This window comes from Podarcis raffonei, chromosome 2 (genome assembly GCF_027172205.1).
Source record: "Podarcis raffonei isolate rPodRaf1 chromosome 2, rPodRaf1.pri, whole genome shotgun sequence".
In the NCBI taxonomy this organism is placed as follows: Eukaryota; Metazoa; Chordata; class Lepidosauria; order Squamata; family Lacertidae; genus Podarcis; species Podarcis raffonei.
Window position 1 is genome coordinate 54,217,249 of NC_070603.1, and position 14,918 is coordinate 54,232,166.

The following is a 14,918-nucleotide window of genomic DNA, read 5'->3' on the forward strand; positions in this document are numbered from 1 at the left end:
GCAGAGAAGGCCTTAAATGAGAGATGGGGTGAGAGTGTTTGCATTGCTCGAGGTGAGAGAAGGGATGGAAATTATTGGGGTCGAGCTTTTCACCTGCTGTCTTGTACATATGCACTGGTTGTTAAATGGAATTGAGTGGATGGGGTGAAGTTGTGCATGCATGAAGAGTATGATTCTTGAGTGACTCCGTATAACAGTTGGTTCCTGAATTCCAGATTTGTATTTTTATATATGAAGACACCTAGTTTTGTAATATTTATGATACTACTTCTTGACGTATTTTTTATATGATTTGTTTTCGTTTTTTGCTTATGTATACTGTGTGGATATATTTACTCCTTAATTCTCTTATTTAAAATGTATCATATATTAATAGCAGTTGGATTGAATGTGGAATCTCTATGTAATATATTTTGAGCCAGATTGAACTAACTGGTCTGGTCCTGCTAGTGGAATCCCATGTGAAGACTTCTGGTAGCACACCACACTCTCTTCCCCACACATGCCTCAGCTAGGAGGGTCCCTCTAGGAGGGTCAGGGAAACACGCAGAACAAATAGTAGAGCGGGGATGGGAGAGATTGTTCCATCAGGCATACAGGAAATGCTTGAACTGACAGAATGTTTGGAAAGGAACAATGTTGAATTCCTCCCTTTGATTTCTGTTAAGATGTAAACCGCTTAGAGATTTTCTGAAATATTAGGTGATATACCAGTTCAATAAATGAACAAGCAACCAAACAATAGATTTCTCTGAATATACAGGCAATAAAATCTGCATTTGGATTATTTCATCATATACCATGCCAGTGGGATAGGAAAAAGCTAACCACTTGAATATCTGTCTGGAAATCACAGATAAATTGGAAAAATTTAAGGAATTAAAAACCTGTAAAAACCAAACTCACCTGTATTTCGCTTGCAGATCCAATGGGCCTTTTCATTGCAATGCAAAGCAACCAAGCGACGTTTGGAAACTTTCACACAATGCACAGTATTTGGCTGGGCTGGGGACGATAGCTGAAGCCTTCCCAATTAGATTTTAGTACAACAAAAGAGAAAAGTTACATGACGTAACAGTGAAAACATGACTGCAAAAATATGCTCTTTCAAAATACTGATGTCAGAGATCACACTGATATTGTAATGTCTTCTGTCTCCTGTGTATTGCCCTTCCTCCTGGTAATTAAGGGCTTTTGCAGATGTATACCCTCTGAGCTCCTGGTTAAGTGGCATGCCCCAGGAGAACCACTGGGCCCTCCAAGACAGAAAGAATTACAAAAGGGTTCTCTCTGGGAACTTAAGACTTTGCATGAAAACAGTTGTATTCATGGCTCTGACTATGGCATGCCTGCTGGTTTCTTGGTCCCCTCTAACAATGGCCTACACCATGGTCCTATTAATATTCTATGGAAATGTAAACATAAGAAAAGTTTTGTGAATGCCAATGCTAATAGGCCTTGTTGCCATGTTAAAAGGGAGGGAGAGACAGTTGATGAAACATTCTGGCTTACCATAGTCCTATGTTCCTCAGCATCTTTTTACTATTTTTTCATTATTATTATTCTGTTTGTTTACCTATATTTGTTTACCCCATGATATCAATAACACAAAATACCAATACACAAGATGAATGGAATATATAAGTGGTAAAAGAAAGAAAAAATACACTTGCATCATTACAAAGACCCCTGACACAATCATATCAGAGGAAAACAAATCATACTTCAATTGTGCTTTTTAATGTTCACATCTTACCAAGGAAGCCTCATATTTGCTGGTGTACCTTCTGACCATGAAAAAGTGTTAATATTTTCCAAGTTATTCAATCCAGTCCAAAAATCATCCAAAGGTAAAGCTAAGATCCAGTTCTGTGGAAAAACAATAGCAAAGTTTAAGATATTTTGACATACAAACCGTATTGGCAAATATATATTCACCTGGACCTCACATCTCTTTTATTTATTTTATAATTTATCTTTTCTAATACTTTTTATGATCCTACCTTCCAAGCCTTCCTAAATATTACATCCCTTAAATAATGTTGTTTCTACTTGTACAGTACACTGAGCATTAGTTCAAAGATACTAACGTTCCTGACATTCATAAGAAAACATTTGTTGGCTCAAAGAAGTTAAATGATTTGTGATGTCACATGGGAGTAGAGTGAAAAAGATCAATAAGTTCTTATTGCTCATCTGTTTGTAAGTGAGAACAAATCTGGTGTGAACAACTAGTAATTATCGGCTACTCTTGGGTTACAGTAAAATCATTTCCGATTTTATCAGGTTTCATTGATGTAACTCAAAAACAGCATCATCTGCTCATCTGTTGCATAATTCATAACTAAGACTGTAATATAAACTGCAATACTGTCAAATGTCTTGTTACCTAGGATTTGCTGGTTTCTCTGTAACCTAATAATCTTGTTGGCCACTTAGAGAACAAGATGCTGGACTAGGTGAGCCTGTTCCAGTAGAGAAGCTCACCTGGTACCTATCTTAATGTCATGGCAGTGCAGTGAACACACTTTTGCAGGCCTTTTATTCTGTTCCTGTTTTAAATTTGCTTCATCTGATCCATCATTGTAATGCTGCTTGTATGTATTTTTTTGGTTGTATCCAATGGTGCTATTCTGTTTCAAGAATACTCTACTGACATACTCTACTGAGGTGTCTATAAACAGAAGGTGGGTAGGAAAGTTTTGCTAACTGGATTTTTATGTACTTATTGTTGTAACCCTGCCCTGATTGTTGGTCTCTCAAGATACAATTTTTAATTAATGTGATTTTGTGGACTATACTGTGTAAATGCAGTATCTGTTTGGGCAGAGAGTGTCCTCAATGTATAGATACAAAAAGTAAGTATATATGCAACTTACCATTTCCTGACTACTAGTAAATGATACTAATTCTGTAAAGCTGTATCGCTTGCAAAATTTTAGCGCTTCTGTCCAAGTCCCCGTATTATTTGCCTCTAGGCAATAACAATTTCCATTCCAGTAGCGCCAGCAGGGTGCTTGAGGACAATTCAGTCTGAATCTAGCTTTAGACGGGAAAAAGTAATTTAATTATTATATTCTAACTTAAACTGAAGACTGTTTGTAATTTATTGCTGCCCTTATTCCTCTTGAAACTTCTAAGTTCTACCTCCATCTAGATTCTTCAGGCACCAAGCCAGAATAGAGAACACTGTACATTCTGCAACTATTGCATCCTGACTCTGACTTCACACCCACCTTGATAAAACAGATTAGATAGGATGAGTGGGTTGCTTGTTTCAACAGAAAATTGAAAAATAGAAACATGCAAAAAGCAGTTGCGCAAGAAAAAGAAATGTTGTTTTATTACACTTATATTACTTCTAGCTAAAGCAAGTCAACATCCACTTCTAATCCTGCCTGTATATTTAGAAGCAAGTTTCTTATAAGAGATAAGGCAGGAAAGAAAAGCAACAAAATTGTTTTTTGGTGAGCCCAGAAACAACCCAAGTAAATGCTTAATCCTCACTTTTCCCCTGTATGTGTCTCTACACAATCATATGTGCAACAATAAGGTAAAGGTAAAGGGACCCCTGACCATTAGGTCCAGTCGTGGCCGACTCTGGGGTTGCAGCGCTCATCTCGCTTTATTGGCCGAGGGAGCCGGCATACAGCTTCCGGGTCATGTGGCCAGCATGACTAAGGCGCTTCTGGCGAACCAGAGCAGCACACAGAAACGCTGTTTACCTTCCCGCTGGAGCGGTACCTATTTATCTACTTGCACTTTGACATGCTTTCGAACTGCTAGGTTGGCAGGAGCAGGGACCGAACAACGGGAGCTCACCCCGTCACAGGGATTCGAACCACTGACCTTCTGATCAGCAAGTCCTAGGCTCTGTGGTTTAACCCACAGCGCCACCTGCGTCCCACTATGTGCAACAATAGAAGTACTAAATTCTATAATCTTCTCCAGGAATGTGTTGGGTTTAGTTCAAAAGTATGTAAGCACGGGCACACATTTTATTCTTTTCTTTTTTTGTCTCCTATAGCTGCTCAGTTGATTACCTTGAAGTTGCAGCCCCTCTACCCATCTATATAAATATTATGTGTATTAGTTATCCAGCATTAACCACTTTTATATCACCTTGATTTCAAATGGAAAAATTAAACACAAACTTAATCTTCTGTTAACAGAAAAATCTGTCGGAATCCAAGCCAAAAGAGCAGAGCCCCCAGCTTAGCTCTTAGTCCAGAGGAATTTGGCCACCCTCCAGGTGCCCGGCTTGATTCCTTATGACCTCCCGTCTGCGACTCCCGGCAAGATCAAAGGAGGTCTCCAATCGGCGATTCTCCTCAACGTGAAGGAGAACACACCACTCCCCCCCACTCCTCTCCCAGGGAGGGGGAGAGAGACAGACAGAAATATATTTACATGTCTTTATTCCTGTCTTTCACCAGTACAGAGAAAACATGTCTGCACACTCTGCTTCCCACTGCAGAGAGAGAATAAACTCCTCCCATGTACTTCCAGTACAGGGTCATGTGCTGCTCTGAGGTAACATCCGGCTCTCAGAGCACTTTACAGACAGTCCCAGTTTCCCACGGGACAATCCAATATCACCCACATCCTGTTTACCATTCCAGCCACCTGGTGCTTGCTTCTGCATTGCTCCTTTTTCGTAACATCCTCCCCCAAAAGAATCAATGCGTGTTGCAGCAAGCAAAGCATGATCCAGAGAAGAAAACAAACAGTTGTTATACACATAACACTCCCCTGTTGTTTCAGTTCCACCCTTGGAACTCCCCGCCACTGGTTTCCCCAGTGTACCTCTCTGGTTGTCTGGTTTCCAAGGAATGAGTGCACCTGCATTACCTTGGCTAGCAACTCTCTGTTGTGTCTTTGTCTCTGACTTAGACACAGCTCCAACCTGTCCTCGGTTGTTTACAACAGCAACACATGCAACAGCTAAGTTAGCAAACTCTTTTGAGTACCTCTTGGGTGGTTGACCCTTTGTAACTCTCTCAGACCTCCGTATGAGGTGCTGATCCTCTCTGCTCACTGGTCCAGTCTCAGGACTCTTTGGAGAACTAGTTCCAATGGTAAACAGTGGTTCATCCTTCAGTTGTGAAGGCCTATCTATTGTGTGAGACTTCCTCTCAATGACTGTGACAACTGAGCTCTCCGAGCTATCAGTGTCATCACTTTCAGTACAGCTGAAATCAGTGAAATCATCATCATCTGAATCGTCCTCAGTGGGAAATGTGTGTACTATCACTCTCTCCTGTTCAGGAACACTCTCTAGAAATTTTGTGAGAATCACCTGACCAGATTCAGACAAAATTACTCTGTAGAGACCCTTTTCATACCCCACAAAAATGCCTCTGGCATTCTTAACTCCACCTGGAGCTTCTGTTCTCACATGAGACCCAAAAACCTTGAAATGGGCAACAGAAGGTTTTCTGTGGAACAGTTTCTCAAAAGGAGAACTTCCCAACTCTTTTGAAACCTTTCTCACTTTCGTATAACAGTACGACATTAGAGACTCGGCCCAGTACTCATGTGGCAGATGTGAACTTAGCAATTGCGCTTCCATCCCCTTTTGCAATTCTCTGTTCACCCGTACACAGACACCCCTGTTCCACGCTTCCGCTGAAACAGCAATCTTGTGTCTGATCCCCTTCTTCTGCAGGAACCTTTGGAAATCCTGTAAAAGAAAAATCTGCTTCTCATCTGTGAATAGACAATCAATGTTAGCATCATGCATACTCTTAACTTTGTCACAAAACTCCTGAAACCTCTCTAAGGCTTCCTGTGGCTTTCTCAACACATAAACCCAGACATAGTTAGAGAAATGATCCACACACACAAGATAATATCTTGCATTGCCTCTAGATGGTTCTAGAGGACCAATCACATCAGCATACACCCGCTGAAATGCTCTGTTGACCCCGGTCTTCTTCTTGCTCACACCTGCAAGAGAAACTAGGTTAGACACAGATGAATTACATTCCATGTAATCACTTTGTGCAAAAGTCAACAAATATAGTCCATCCTTCTGTTTGGCAGAAAGATATAACTCTCCATCTTTGTAGATCTCGCAGCTCTCAGCATCGTAGGACAGTTTCAGTCCTCTCTTTGCAATCTGCGAAACACTCAGCAGATTGAACTTCAATTCAGGAACCAAGTAAACATTGTTTATTGTCAAGTCCAGACTCTTAAGATAGACAGTTCCCACGCCGGCCGCTTCTAGCTCCTGACCATTGGCCTGTGTCACAGTGAAGCTTTGCTTCTTAAACGTTGAAAAGAGTTCTCTGTGTGGGGACATATGAAACGTGCATCCAGTGTCAATAACAAACGAGTTCCCAACATCTGGCGTGGTTCCTTTCGCCATCAAAGCCTTTGCAGGTTCCACCATAGGCTTGGTACGACCTTTGCCTGACGCCTCAGGCTTTGCTGAGCGGCCCTTCGCTCCTTTAGGCTGACGTGGCTTCTTACAGTTCCGCTGAAGATGCCCAGCCTGTCCACAATTGTAGCATCGGACAGCGTTCAAAGCTACAGCATCTTTTCCAGTAGCCTCATCGGTGGGGGAATTAGAACTCCGTTCCTCCCTCCCCCTGTCCTTTTCTTCCAGTGCAGCATGCCGGCTGTGTTCATCTAGAACCACGGCACCCAGGGGCACTCCCCCCTTCTTGGCATCCATGCTGAATCCAAGGGTCAGTTTGCACTCAATCTCAAGCCAGCTTTCACTTTTCAAGCCAGTAAAACTCCAAAAGTCTTTGTTTACTGCTTCACTGGCAGGCTTGCCTTTGGGTTGTTTTTTCAAAACCCTTTGCACAGCTGCGCCGAAACACTTTCGATTTCCCAGGCTCTTTTTAGGCCACTCAGTAACTGGCAGACGTTGCCTAGCAACCTGCTCAGGACGGAACTCCTTATCTAAACCACAGGAATTCCTGGTATGCAAGCTTGCTCTTTCAGAGCTGCTTTTCTCAAATGCAGCTTGTGAACCAGAAAATAAATCTTTCTGCGTTCATTCTCTCTTGCCCAAAATGCAGCATACCTTTTCCGTTGCCTTGAAACACACTCCTCTCGGTGTCCAGCTGTCTGTTTCAGCTTTCTGGCTGTAGGCAGACGCTTTCTTTATCTCCTTAGGTGCAGAGGATGGCAACGATTCATCGACCTCTCACCTCTCATGCAGATTCTCATAGATCAGATAACCACCGGTCTGCTACCAGTTGTCGGGATCCAAGCCAAAAGAGCAGAGCCCCCAGCTTAGCTCTTAGTCCAGAGGAATTTGGCCACCCTCCAGGTGCCCGGCTTGATTCCTTATGACCTCCCGTCTGCGACTCCCGGCAAGATCAAAGGAGGTCTCCAATCGGCGATTCTCCTCAACGTGAAGGAGAACACACCACTCCCCCCCACTCCTCTCCCAGGGAGGGGGAGAGAGACAGACAGAAATATATTTACATGTCTTTATTCCTGTCTTTCACCAGTACAGAGAAAACATGTCTGCACACTCTGCTTCCCACTGCAGAGAGAGAATAAACTCCTCCCATGTACTTCCAGTACAGGGTCATGTGCTGCTCTGAGGTAACATCCGGCTCTCAGAGCACTTTACAGACAGTCCCAGTTTCCCACGGGACAATCCAATATCACCCACATCCTGTTTACCATTCCAGCCACCTGGTGCTTGCTTCTGCATTGCTCCTTTTTCGTAACAAAATCTAAGTGCAGAAATCCACTATCTAAATCTAAAAACACACCTTTTGGGATGTTCAGAAGCTTCTGTGCATATGCAGAGGGCCCCAGTTCTAACAGTCAATACAGGTGCCTTCAGGGGAGTCTTCTAATGCATGCCTTGTCCCATGATCCCAGGGAGCTCAAAGCTACCACTGGCCACTCAGCTTCACATCAATACAGTGGTACCTCGGGTTAAGAACTTAATTCATCCTGGAGGTCTGTTCTTAACCTGAAACTGTTCTTAACCTGAGGTACCACTTTAGCTAATGGGGCCTCCCGCTGCCGCTGCACGATTTCTGTTCTCATCCTGAAGCAAAGTTCTTAACCCGAGGTACTATTTCTGGGTTAGCAGAGTCTGTAACCTTAAGCATCTGTAACCCGAGGTACCACTGTAATAGCCTTTCCATGCCAGAGAGAACAAAGAAAATGAATGGGCTATTTTCCCACTTTTTTCTGGTGGTTGCTCTTGCCAAGAGCTGGAATAGGAAAAAACACTGCTGCCAAAGAGAGAGAAATTAAGAACTGCCTCTGCAGCTCCTTCTTTGTTCTCTCTGGCAAAGAGAAGCTGGAGCAGCTTTAAGGTCAGTGGGCAAAAGTAACAGGGGATATCAGCTTGCCCAAAATATAAAAAGGTGCAGGTTGGAAAGAGAATATCTAGCCTTGGGAAATAATACTGGTGTTGGAAGTTGAGCCAGTTCACAGAAGCTCATAGATGCAGCATGGTTCACTAATGTGTGAACCAACCTTAAGATACTTCATTTACAGCTTTCATTTATTTACTTCAGAACCTATAAGCACACTCAAAATTTAAGGAATAAATATAATCTACTTTTGATGCATCTTAACAACTCAAACTGTGTGGAGCATTAAAAACTGTGTCTATGTGAATAAACATGTTCTCATTGAATCATGTGCTCTGCAATTTGGAATCCTTGTCTATTAATTCTACAACACCTTTACCTGCCTAGAAAAACTATATCCACTGATTAAGAGGCAGAGGTGCAAATTTTCCGAAAAATTTAGAACTGAGTTTTCCCCCAATGCATATTAGGGTAATTTGCACTAAGAAACTGTTTGCAACAGACAAATTTCTAATGACTTAAAAACTGATCTAATTTTGCATGTTTATTTCACCTGAATTTAGTAAACAAAGCTAAAAACATCTTTCATGTCATCTTAGACAACAAAGGCCTATTCTTTCTCCATATGAGCCCACTCGCCACCTGAAATTTAATCAACAGGTTTTATTTTCTACCCTCTTTACAGAAGTATAGGATGGTAAAGGCTAAGGGTTGTATCCAACAAAGTTGTCCATTCAGCACAAGGACTTCTACTTGTGCAACAGAACTTCTGTCCTCTCTTCTCCCCATATGCCCCACAATCTGTTCCAGAGAGTTGAGGGAAACCCAAAGCAAACTGGGATGTATGCATGGGTGTAGCCAAGGGAGGGCAGGGGGGCAGCTGCCCCTCTAGATCAATAAAAATAAATAAAAATACTTAACTGAGGTTCTGCACCCCCCTAAAAAAACCACCTGGCTACTCCCATGTGTGAGAGAACAAGTGGAAAAGTTCTGTTGTGCTAGTGTAAAGTCCTTGCACTAACACAATTACTTAATTGGACACAATCCTAAGAAAGAGCCAAGCATTCTACGTCCTGGCCCAAACTAAACACACAAAACTGAGCACAGAAAGAATTCCCTTAAGAACTCACCTTACCTTTATTTTGGGGTTTTTTTTAGAAATGAGTGGGGCAAGTGGAAAACCGCTTGGACTCATGCTTTCTAGGCACAAGCAGAAGTGTAGATGGAGCCTAGCCTTTACCTCTTCCAGGATATTCCACCCCATCACCTCTCCCACAGAGATCCAGCATCCTGCGACTATAACACCGCAGAAGCTATTTAATCACGAATGTGGTCTGCCCTGACTAGCAGAGGCTCTGCAGGATTTCACATCTCCCCCAGCCCTACCCTAGAGACGCCAGGGGTGAAATCTGGGACCTTGTGATGCAACGCAGGTGTTCAACCTCCGTCTTTTTTGGGTGCTTCTGCCCCCCCTCTTATAGTGACAAAAACTGCCAAGGGCACAGGACAGGTGTGTGTTGTGTGCTCTGGATCGGCTAAGCCAGCCTTGGGCAGCTGCTGGAAAGGAAAGGGCAGAGGTAAAATCACCTCAGGTACTAGCACCAAATACAGTTCAAGCCTTTCCCCAATGGACGGAATGAGGCTGGATCTCTGCTGTGGGTGTTTTTATTTGCAATGCTTGCGACAGCAACACCTGTTCGCAGCGCAACTTTCGTTTACCTGCATCCCACGTGTCGCCATGGACCAAGCGCACGTGCAGCGCCAACAGAAGCAGCGAAAGGAGCAGAAGCCCGGGCGCCATTAGAGCGTCTCTACCGCTGCTGCTGCTGCTGCTGCTGCTACTACTACTACTACTACTACGCGAGGCTCTTGTGGCTCCTCCCCACTGTGGGCGGAGTCGGCGCCAGAGTTCAACCGTCGTCCTCTCAAGCCCCGAGAACAGTTCTGCGCACACTCGGTCCCGCGCGCAGGAGCCGACTTCCCGCCCCCGAATCCCCTCCGCCAATCCCCGCTCCCTCCTCCCCCTCCTCCCTCCCTTTCTTATAACGTTGGTGTCAAGACAATTCTCCTGCTTAGAAAAGCCGGCTCTTGCTTTCAGGTCCCTCCGCTGCCGGTCCCTGCTATCTTATTATACATGCACAGCGGTTTCCTGCCATTGTATCCCCATTCTCCTCAGGGATTTCCCTCTCCCAAACCATTTCCCTGCCAACCCTCCATGCCCCATAATGCCCAAGAGCATTCACTGACTTGAAAATGATGGCAGTGTAAGAGAACCAGAGACACAGCTAAAGCTGTAAGGGTAATATTCATAGAATAATAACATTGTAGAGTTGCAAGGGACTCCGAAGGTCATTTCGTCCAACCCCCTGCAATGGAAGAATTTCAACTAAAGCAGCGCATGACAAATCCATCTAACCTCTGCTTAAAATCTCCAATGAAGGAAAGACTTTGGAGAGAGAGTGATTTCATGCTCTTTATTCAGCTCATAGTGGTGAGGAGGAATGAATGAATGTCCCCTCAAAGTATCTGCTTTATATACATTATTTACACAATGGGCTGCACATGATTGGCTAATTCCGGAATTCTACTCTAAGCCAATCAGGTTGTGGATTCACTTCTATCTGGAGCATGATTGGGTGGTTCCTGCCAACCAATCATACTGCTGCATTGTTCTAGGACCAATCAGACTGCTGTATTCTGAATCCTATTGTTCTAGGACCAATCAGACTGCTGCCTTTTGGATCCTATTGTTCTAGGACCAATCAGACTGCTGCAGTTTGGATCCTATTCAACTCAGTACATAACACCTGTCTTCCCCTTTTCTCTCCCCTCTCATTTACTAGGACATTCCTAGCCCACTTTCCTCCCATCAGCTCAAGGTGGCCTTCATGGTTCTCCCTGCCACCAGTTGTTATCTTCACAGCAGTCCTGCAAAGTAGGCTAGGCTGGCCGAAGGTCCACCAGGGAGCTTCATGGCTGAGTGGGGATTCGAACCCTGCTCTCCCAGGTCCTCCTAGTCCAGCCCTCCAACCACTACACCTCTGCCTGGCTCCACTTTGCATCTCTCCAGCTGCCCTACGACATCAGCCATCTCCCCCTTTCTGGGGGGTCTCTTTGGCTCCAAGGAAGACTCCGGCACCTTCCTCATGTTCTTTTCCTTTTCTGGGACGCCTTGATGCTTAGAGGACCCTCCTAGGGGTCTCCTCCCTCTTCAGGAAGGGCAGGGCTGTCCTAAGAAGATGAGGCAGAGCAGCCCTTTAACAGCTGGCAATGCCTCTCTTTCCTTTGGGCTGAGCTCTTGAACCCATAGCACTTGGGGCCTCCTTACTCTCTCTGCCAGCCCTTTGTGCTCTGGGCTGTCTCTATTAGGAAGAACTTCCTGACAGTAAGAGCTGTTCGACAGTGGAATTTGCTGCCAAGGAGTGTGGTGGAGTCTCCTTCTTTGGAGGTCTTTAAGCAGAGGCTTGACAACCATATGTCAGGAGTGCTCTGATGGTGTTTCCTGCTTGGCAGGGGGTTGGACTCGATGGCCCTTGTGGTCTCTTCCAACTCTATGATTCTATGATTCTATCCAGCTCTGGTGATGCCCTTTCAGGTCACTGAACTGCAGAGAGATGGAAGGAATTGGGCCAGGTGCCCCTCCTCACACACAAACACCCCCCAAGAATTGGGGCTGCTGGCTTCTGAGTTGCTCTCTCTGCTCGTCTCTTCGAGGTTCAGGTGCTTAGATGCCTGATCAGCTGCAGCAACAGGGTGGCCCCCTACAAGGCCTGGAGAAGCCCATGGTGTCAGGTGAGCAAATGGCCTTCCTTTTTGGGACAGAGGAGGGCAGGAATGGGCATGGAGGGCAGCTAGTCAAAAGATGCACAGAGCCAGATGGCTGGATCCGACCCAAGGTCCATTTGGGCCACAGTCTGGAACCCCCCCCCCCGCGACCATGCCATTTTGTGGTGTCTGAAGGAGGAAGCAGGGGGGCTGGGGTGGAATCCAGGAGAAAACTATTGGAATAGCCTTGCCAGGGGCTTAGGGATGTGCTGGGGTTCCACATCCCTTCCCTAGGGGTGAGTATTGGATAAAACGAGAGCAGGGAGTGGATCCCTCAGACTTGCCCCCTGATGCCCGGGCTCTTTGCCCTCCACTCTGCGCTCTGCACTCTCAGATGCGGAGGAGCCCTCCCCCCATGAGGAACTGACAGCCTGACTTTTGCATTTCAGCTGCTGGAGGAAGATCAGCTGTACCTCCTGGAGGTCATCCAGAACTGCCAGGCAGCTCGGCTCAGGGGGCTCCACACCCTGAAGTGCTCCAAGCAGGAGATGGCCCAAGCCATCATGGTGAGTAAGCAGGAGATGGCCCAAGCCATTATGGTGAGTAATGGGTGGTGTGAGGGACCCCTATGGGAAGGGAGGGGCTTTGTGAAAGGGCTTGTGCATCTGCCAGAGAGGAGGACCCTTCTGGCTTAGGGCAGGGGTTGCCAATCCCCTGGCGTTTGGGGTCGAAGCCGTCCTCCGTAGACCCCTGGAAGGAGCTGACTTTCCTCCTCTGCTCTCTTCCAGGACATCTTTGGCTACTTGGAGCGCTTCAGGGATCGCCCCCTGAGCCTGGCCCTGGCCTTGGAGGCCCTCCTCTAGCTGAGGTGAGTGGGGTCTTTGGAGTGGGTGGGGTTGCGGGGTGGGGGGCAGAACTCCAGGGGAGCTCTGGGTGGGCAAGAGCAGGCAGGAGGGAGAAAGGGGCAAGGGAGACTTGGAGGAGGCAGCGTCTTACTGCTTCCCTTTCTCTCTCCAGCTTCATGAGACCCCATTTCAGCTGCGATATGATCAGTGCTATCCTACATATGACAATGGAGGCTGTTCTTGGGGTGCAGAAAAGGAGGAGGTCAAAGATGTATGTCCTCTGCTTTGACATCCCTTTGCACAGCTCTTTCTTCTTCTCACACCCTTGCAAGATTTAACCCAGCACTCAACCTCTCTTCTCTCTTTTCCCACGGGAACTGAAGCAGCACTTCCAGAGACTGCTGGGGGGTCTCCTTCTGGAAGCCCCCATTGCTGGCACCATCCTCCAGCTGCTCACTGTAAGTATCCTGATGGCATCAGGAGTGGTTTTAGGTTGTCCCCCCGTCCCTTATCCAACGGATTGTCCCATTTCTGGGGCATGGAGTCCCCGGTCCCGTTTGGCCCCCAATTTGGCCCAAGACCAAAACTGGCAACCCTCATGATTTGGGAGTGCCAGGGACTCTGTGATGGGGGCAGCGGAGGGCCACTTTGGCCCAGACTGGTCCCTGACTCTGAGGCACTCTTTCCTTTCCTCCCGCAGGACCTCCCATATTATGCCCTTTGGGGAAGTGAGGAGGGAAGGAAGCTAGCAGCTAGCAGCATTTCTCTACTGTTGGCCGTTTCACAAAGATTCCCCCACCTCTGAGTAAGTATCTTGCCTTCTTGTATTCATTTCTTTGGTTACTTCCATCCCCCCAAGAGCACACTCCCCAGTGACTTTTAATGCAGAAGATGCAGTGTGCGTCCCTGGGTGCCAGGATGAGGCCAGAGGCTTCTTCTGCCCCCTTTCCTGGTGTTGTCCTTCCACCTCTTCCCAGGAGGCTGCAGGGCCCAGGGAAGTCCTCTGGGGCAAGGAATTGGGGCCCAAGCCATAGGGAGACCTGTCCTGCCTGGCATGGGGCTGCTTCTGTGCTCTCTTGCACCCATCCATGGTGGGGTTCGTAGTGTCATCTGACCCAGATTCTTTTTCCTTTGCAGAAGACAGTAATTCAGCCAGACCTGGCCTGCTTCCGGCAAAATCTGAAAGAAGGTAAGCCCCACACCTTAGGGACAGCGAACTCCCTTGTCCCATGTTTGCCCAAGACACACCTCCCAGGTGTCCTTGCTGGGAGTCCTGCAGGACCTGCTCCCTGCCTGGCAGGCCTTTCCCACCTGGTCTGGGAGGGCAGCGCCCAGACTGACTCCAGCTACAAAAAGCGGAGAGGGCTGAACAGATTTTGGGTTGGGGTCTTTTTGAGGGGTGGTTCCTGTTTCCTTTGCCCTCCATGGCCTCTCTGCTCAGCAGTCTCCCTGCCTGAGCTGACGGAGCTGATCTTACAGGCGGAATTGAGGACTCCCCGACTGCTGGTGCTGGCAGACTTTGAAATCTGTGCCAAGGCAGCTGGCTCTGGGGTGGCTCAGGACTTCCTGGCTGGCATGATGACCAACAGGATACCGCCACAAGGCAGGTGGCCAGCCACACTGGGCAGGAGAAGGGTGATTAAAAGTGGGGACCTTGACCCTGAGAAATAGGTGAAGTATCTGGAAATATGGTTAACAGCGAAAAACTCCAATATATTTCAAGATAATTATGTAAAGACATGGAAAGATATAAGAATAAATCTTGAGTTATGGGGAAGAATGAAACTCTCTCTAATGGGAATAATTTTGGTTATAAAAATGAATATTTTGCCTAATTTTATTTCAAACCGCTCCAATAGTAGGCAGAGCAAGATGTTTCAAAGAATACCAAAAATATATTTCTAGGTTTGTCTGGAAAGGGAAGAAACCAATAATTAAATATACAATTATAATAGATATAACATAAAGAGGTGGAATGTAATTGCCAGATGTATGGTTGTATGACAAGGCG

The 14,918-nt window shown here is 46.2% G+C and overlaps 1 protein-coding gene across 6 annotated transcripts in view; it reads right to left on the bottom strand.

The window, feature by feature from the left end:
* LOC128407814 (uncharacterized) overlaps positions 1-10,118 on the bottom strand; it is an 83,310-nt gene extending 73,192 nt beyond the window's left edge. For 4 of the 6 annotated variants that reach the window (XM_053376649.1, XM_053376651.1, XM_053376648.1 and 1 more), the window contains exons 1-4: positions 10,017-10,116; positions 2,880-3,043; positions 1,757-1,869; positions 907-1,025 (exon numbers count right to left, since the gene is read on the bottom strand). In XM_053376649.1, coding sequence (XP_053232624.1) covers positions 907-1,025; positions 1,757-1,869; positions 2,880-3,043; positions 10,017-10,098 — 478 coding nt within the window. In that variant the 5' untranslated portion in view covers positions 10,099-10,116. Of the gene's footprint in view, positions 1-906; positions 1,026-1,756; positions 1,870-2,879; positions 3,044-10,016 lie in introns of all 6 variants that reach the window. The other 2 variants (XM_053376652.1, XM_053376650.1) reach the window with 2 other exon arrangements.
* Between the last annotated feature and the right edge of the window lie 4,800 nt (positions 10,119-14,918).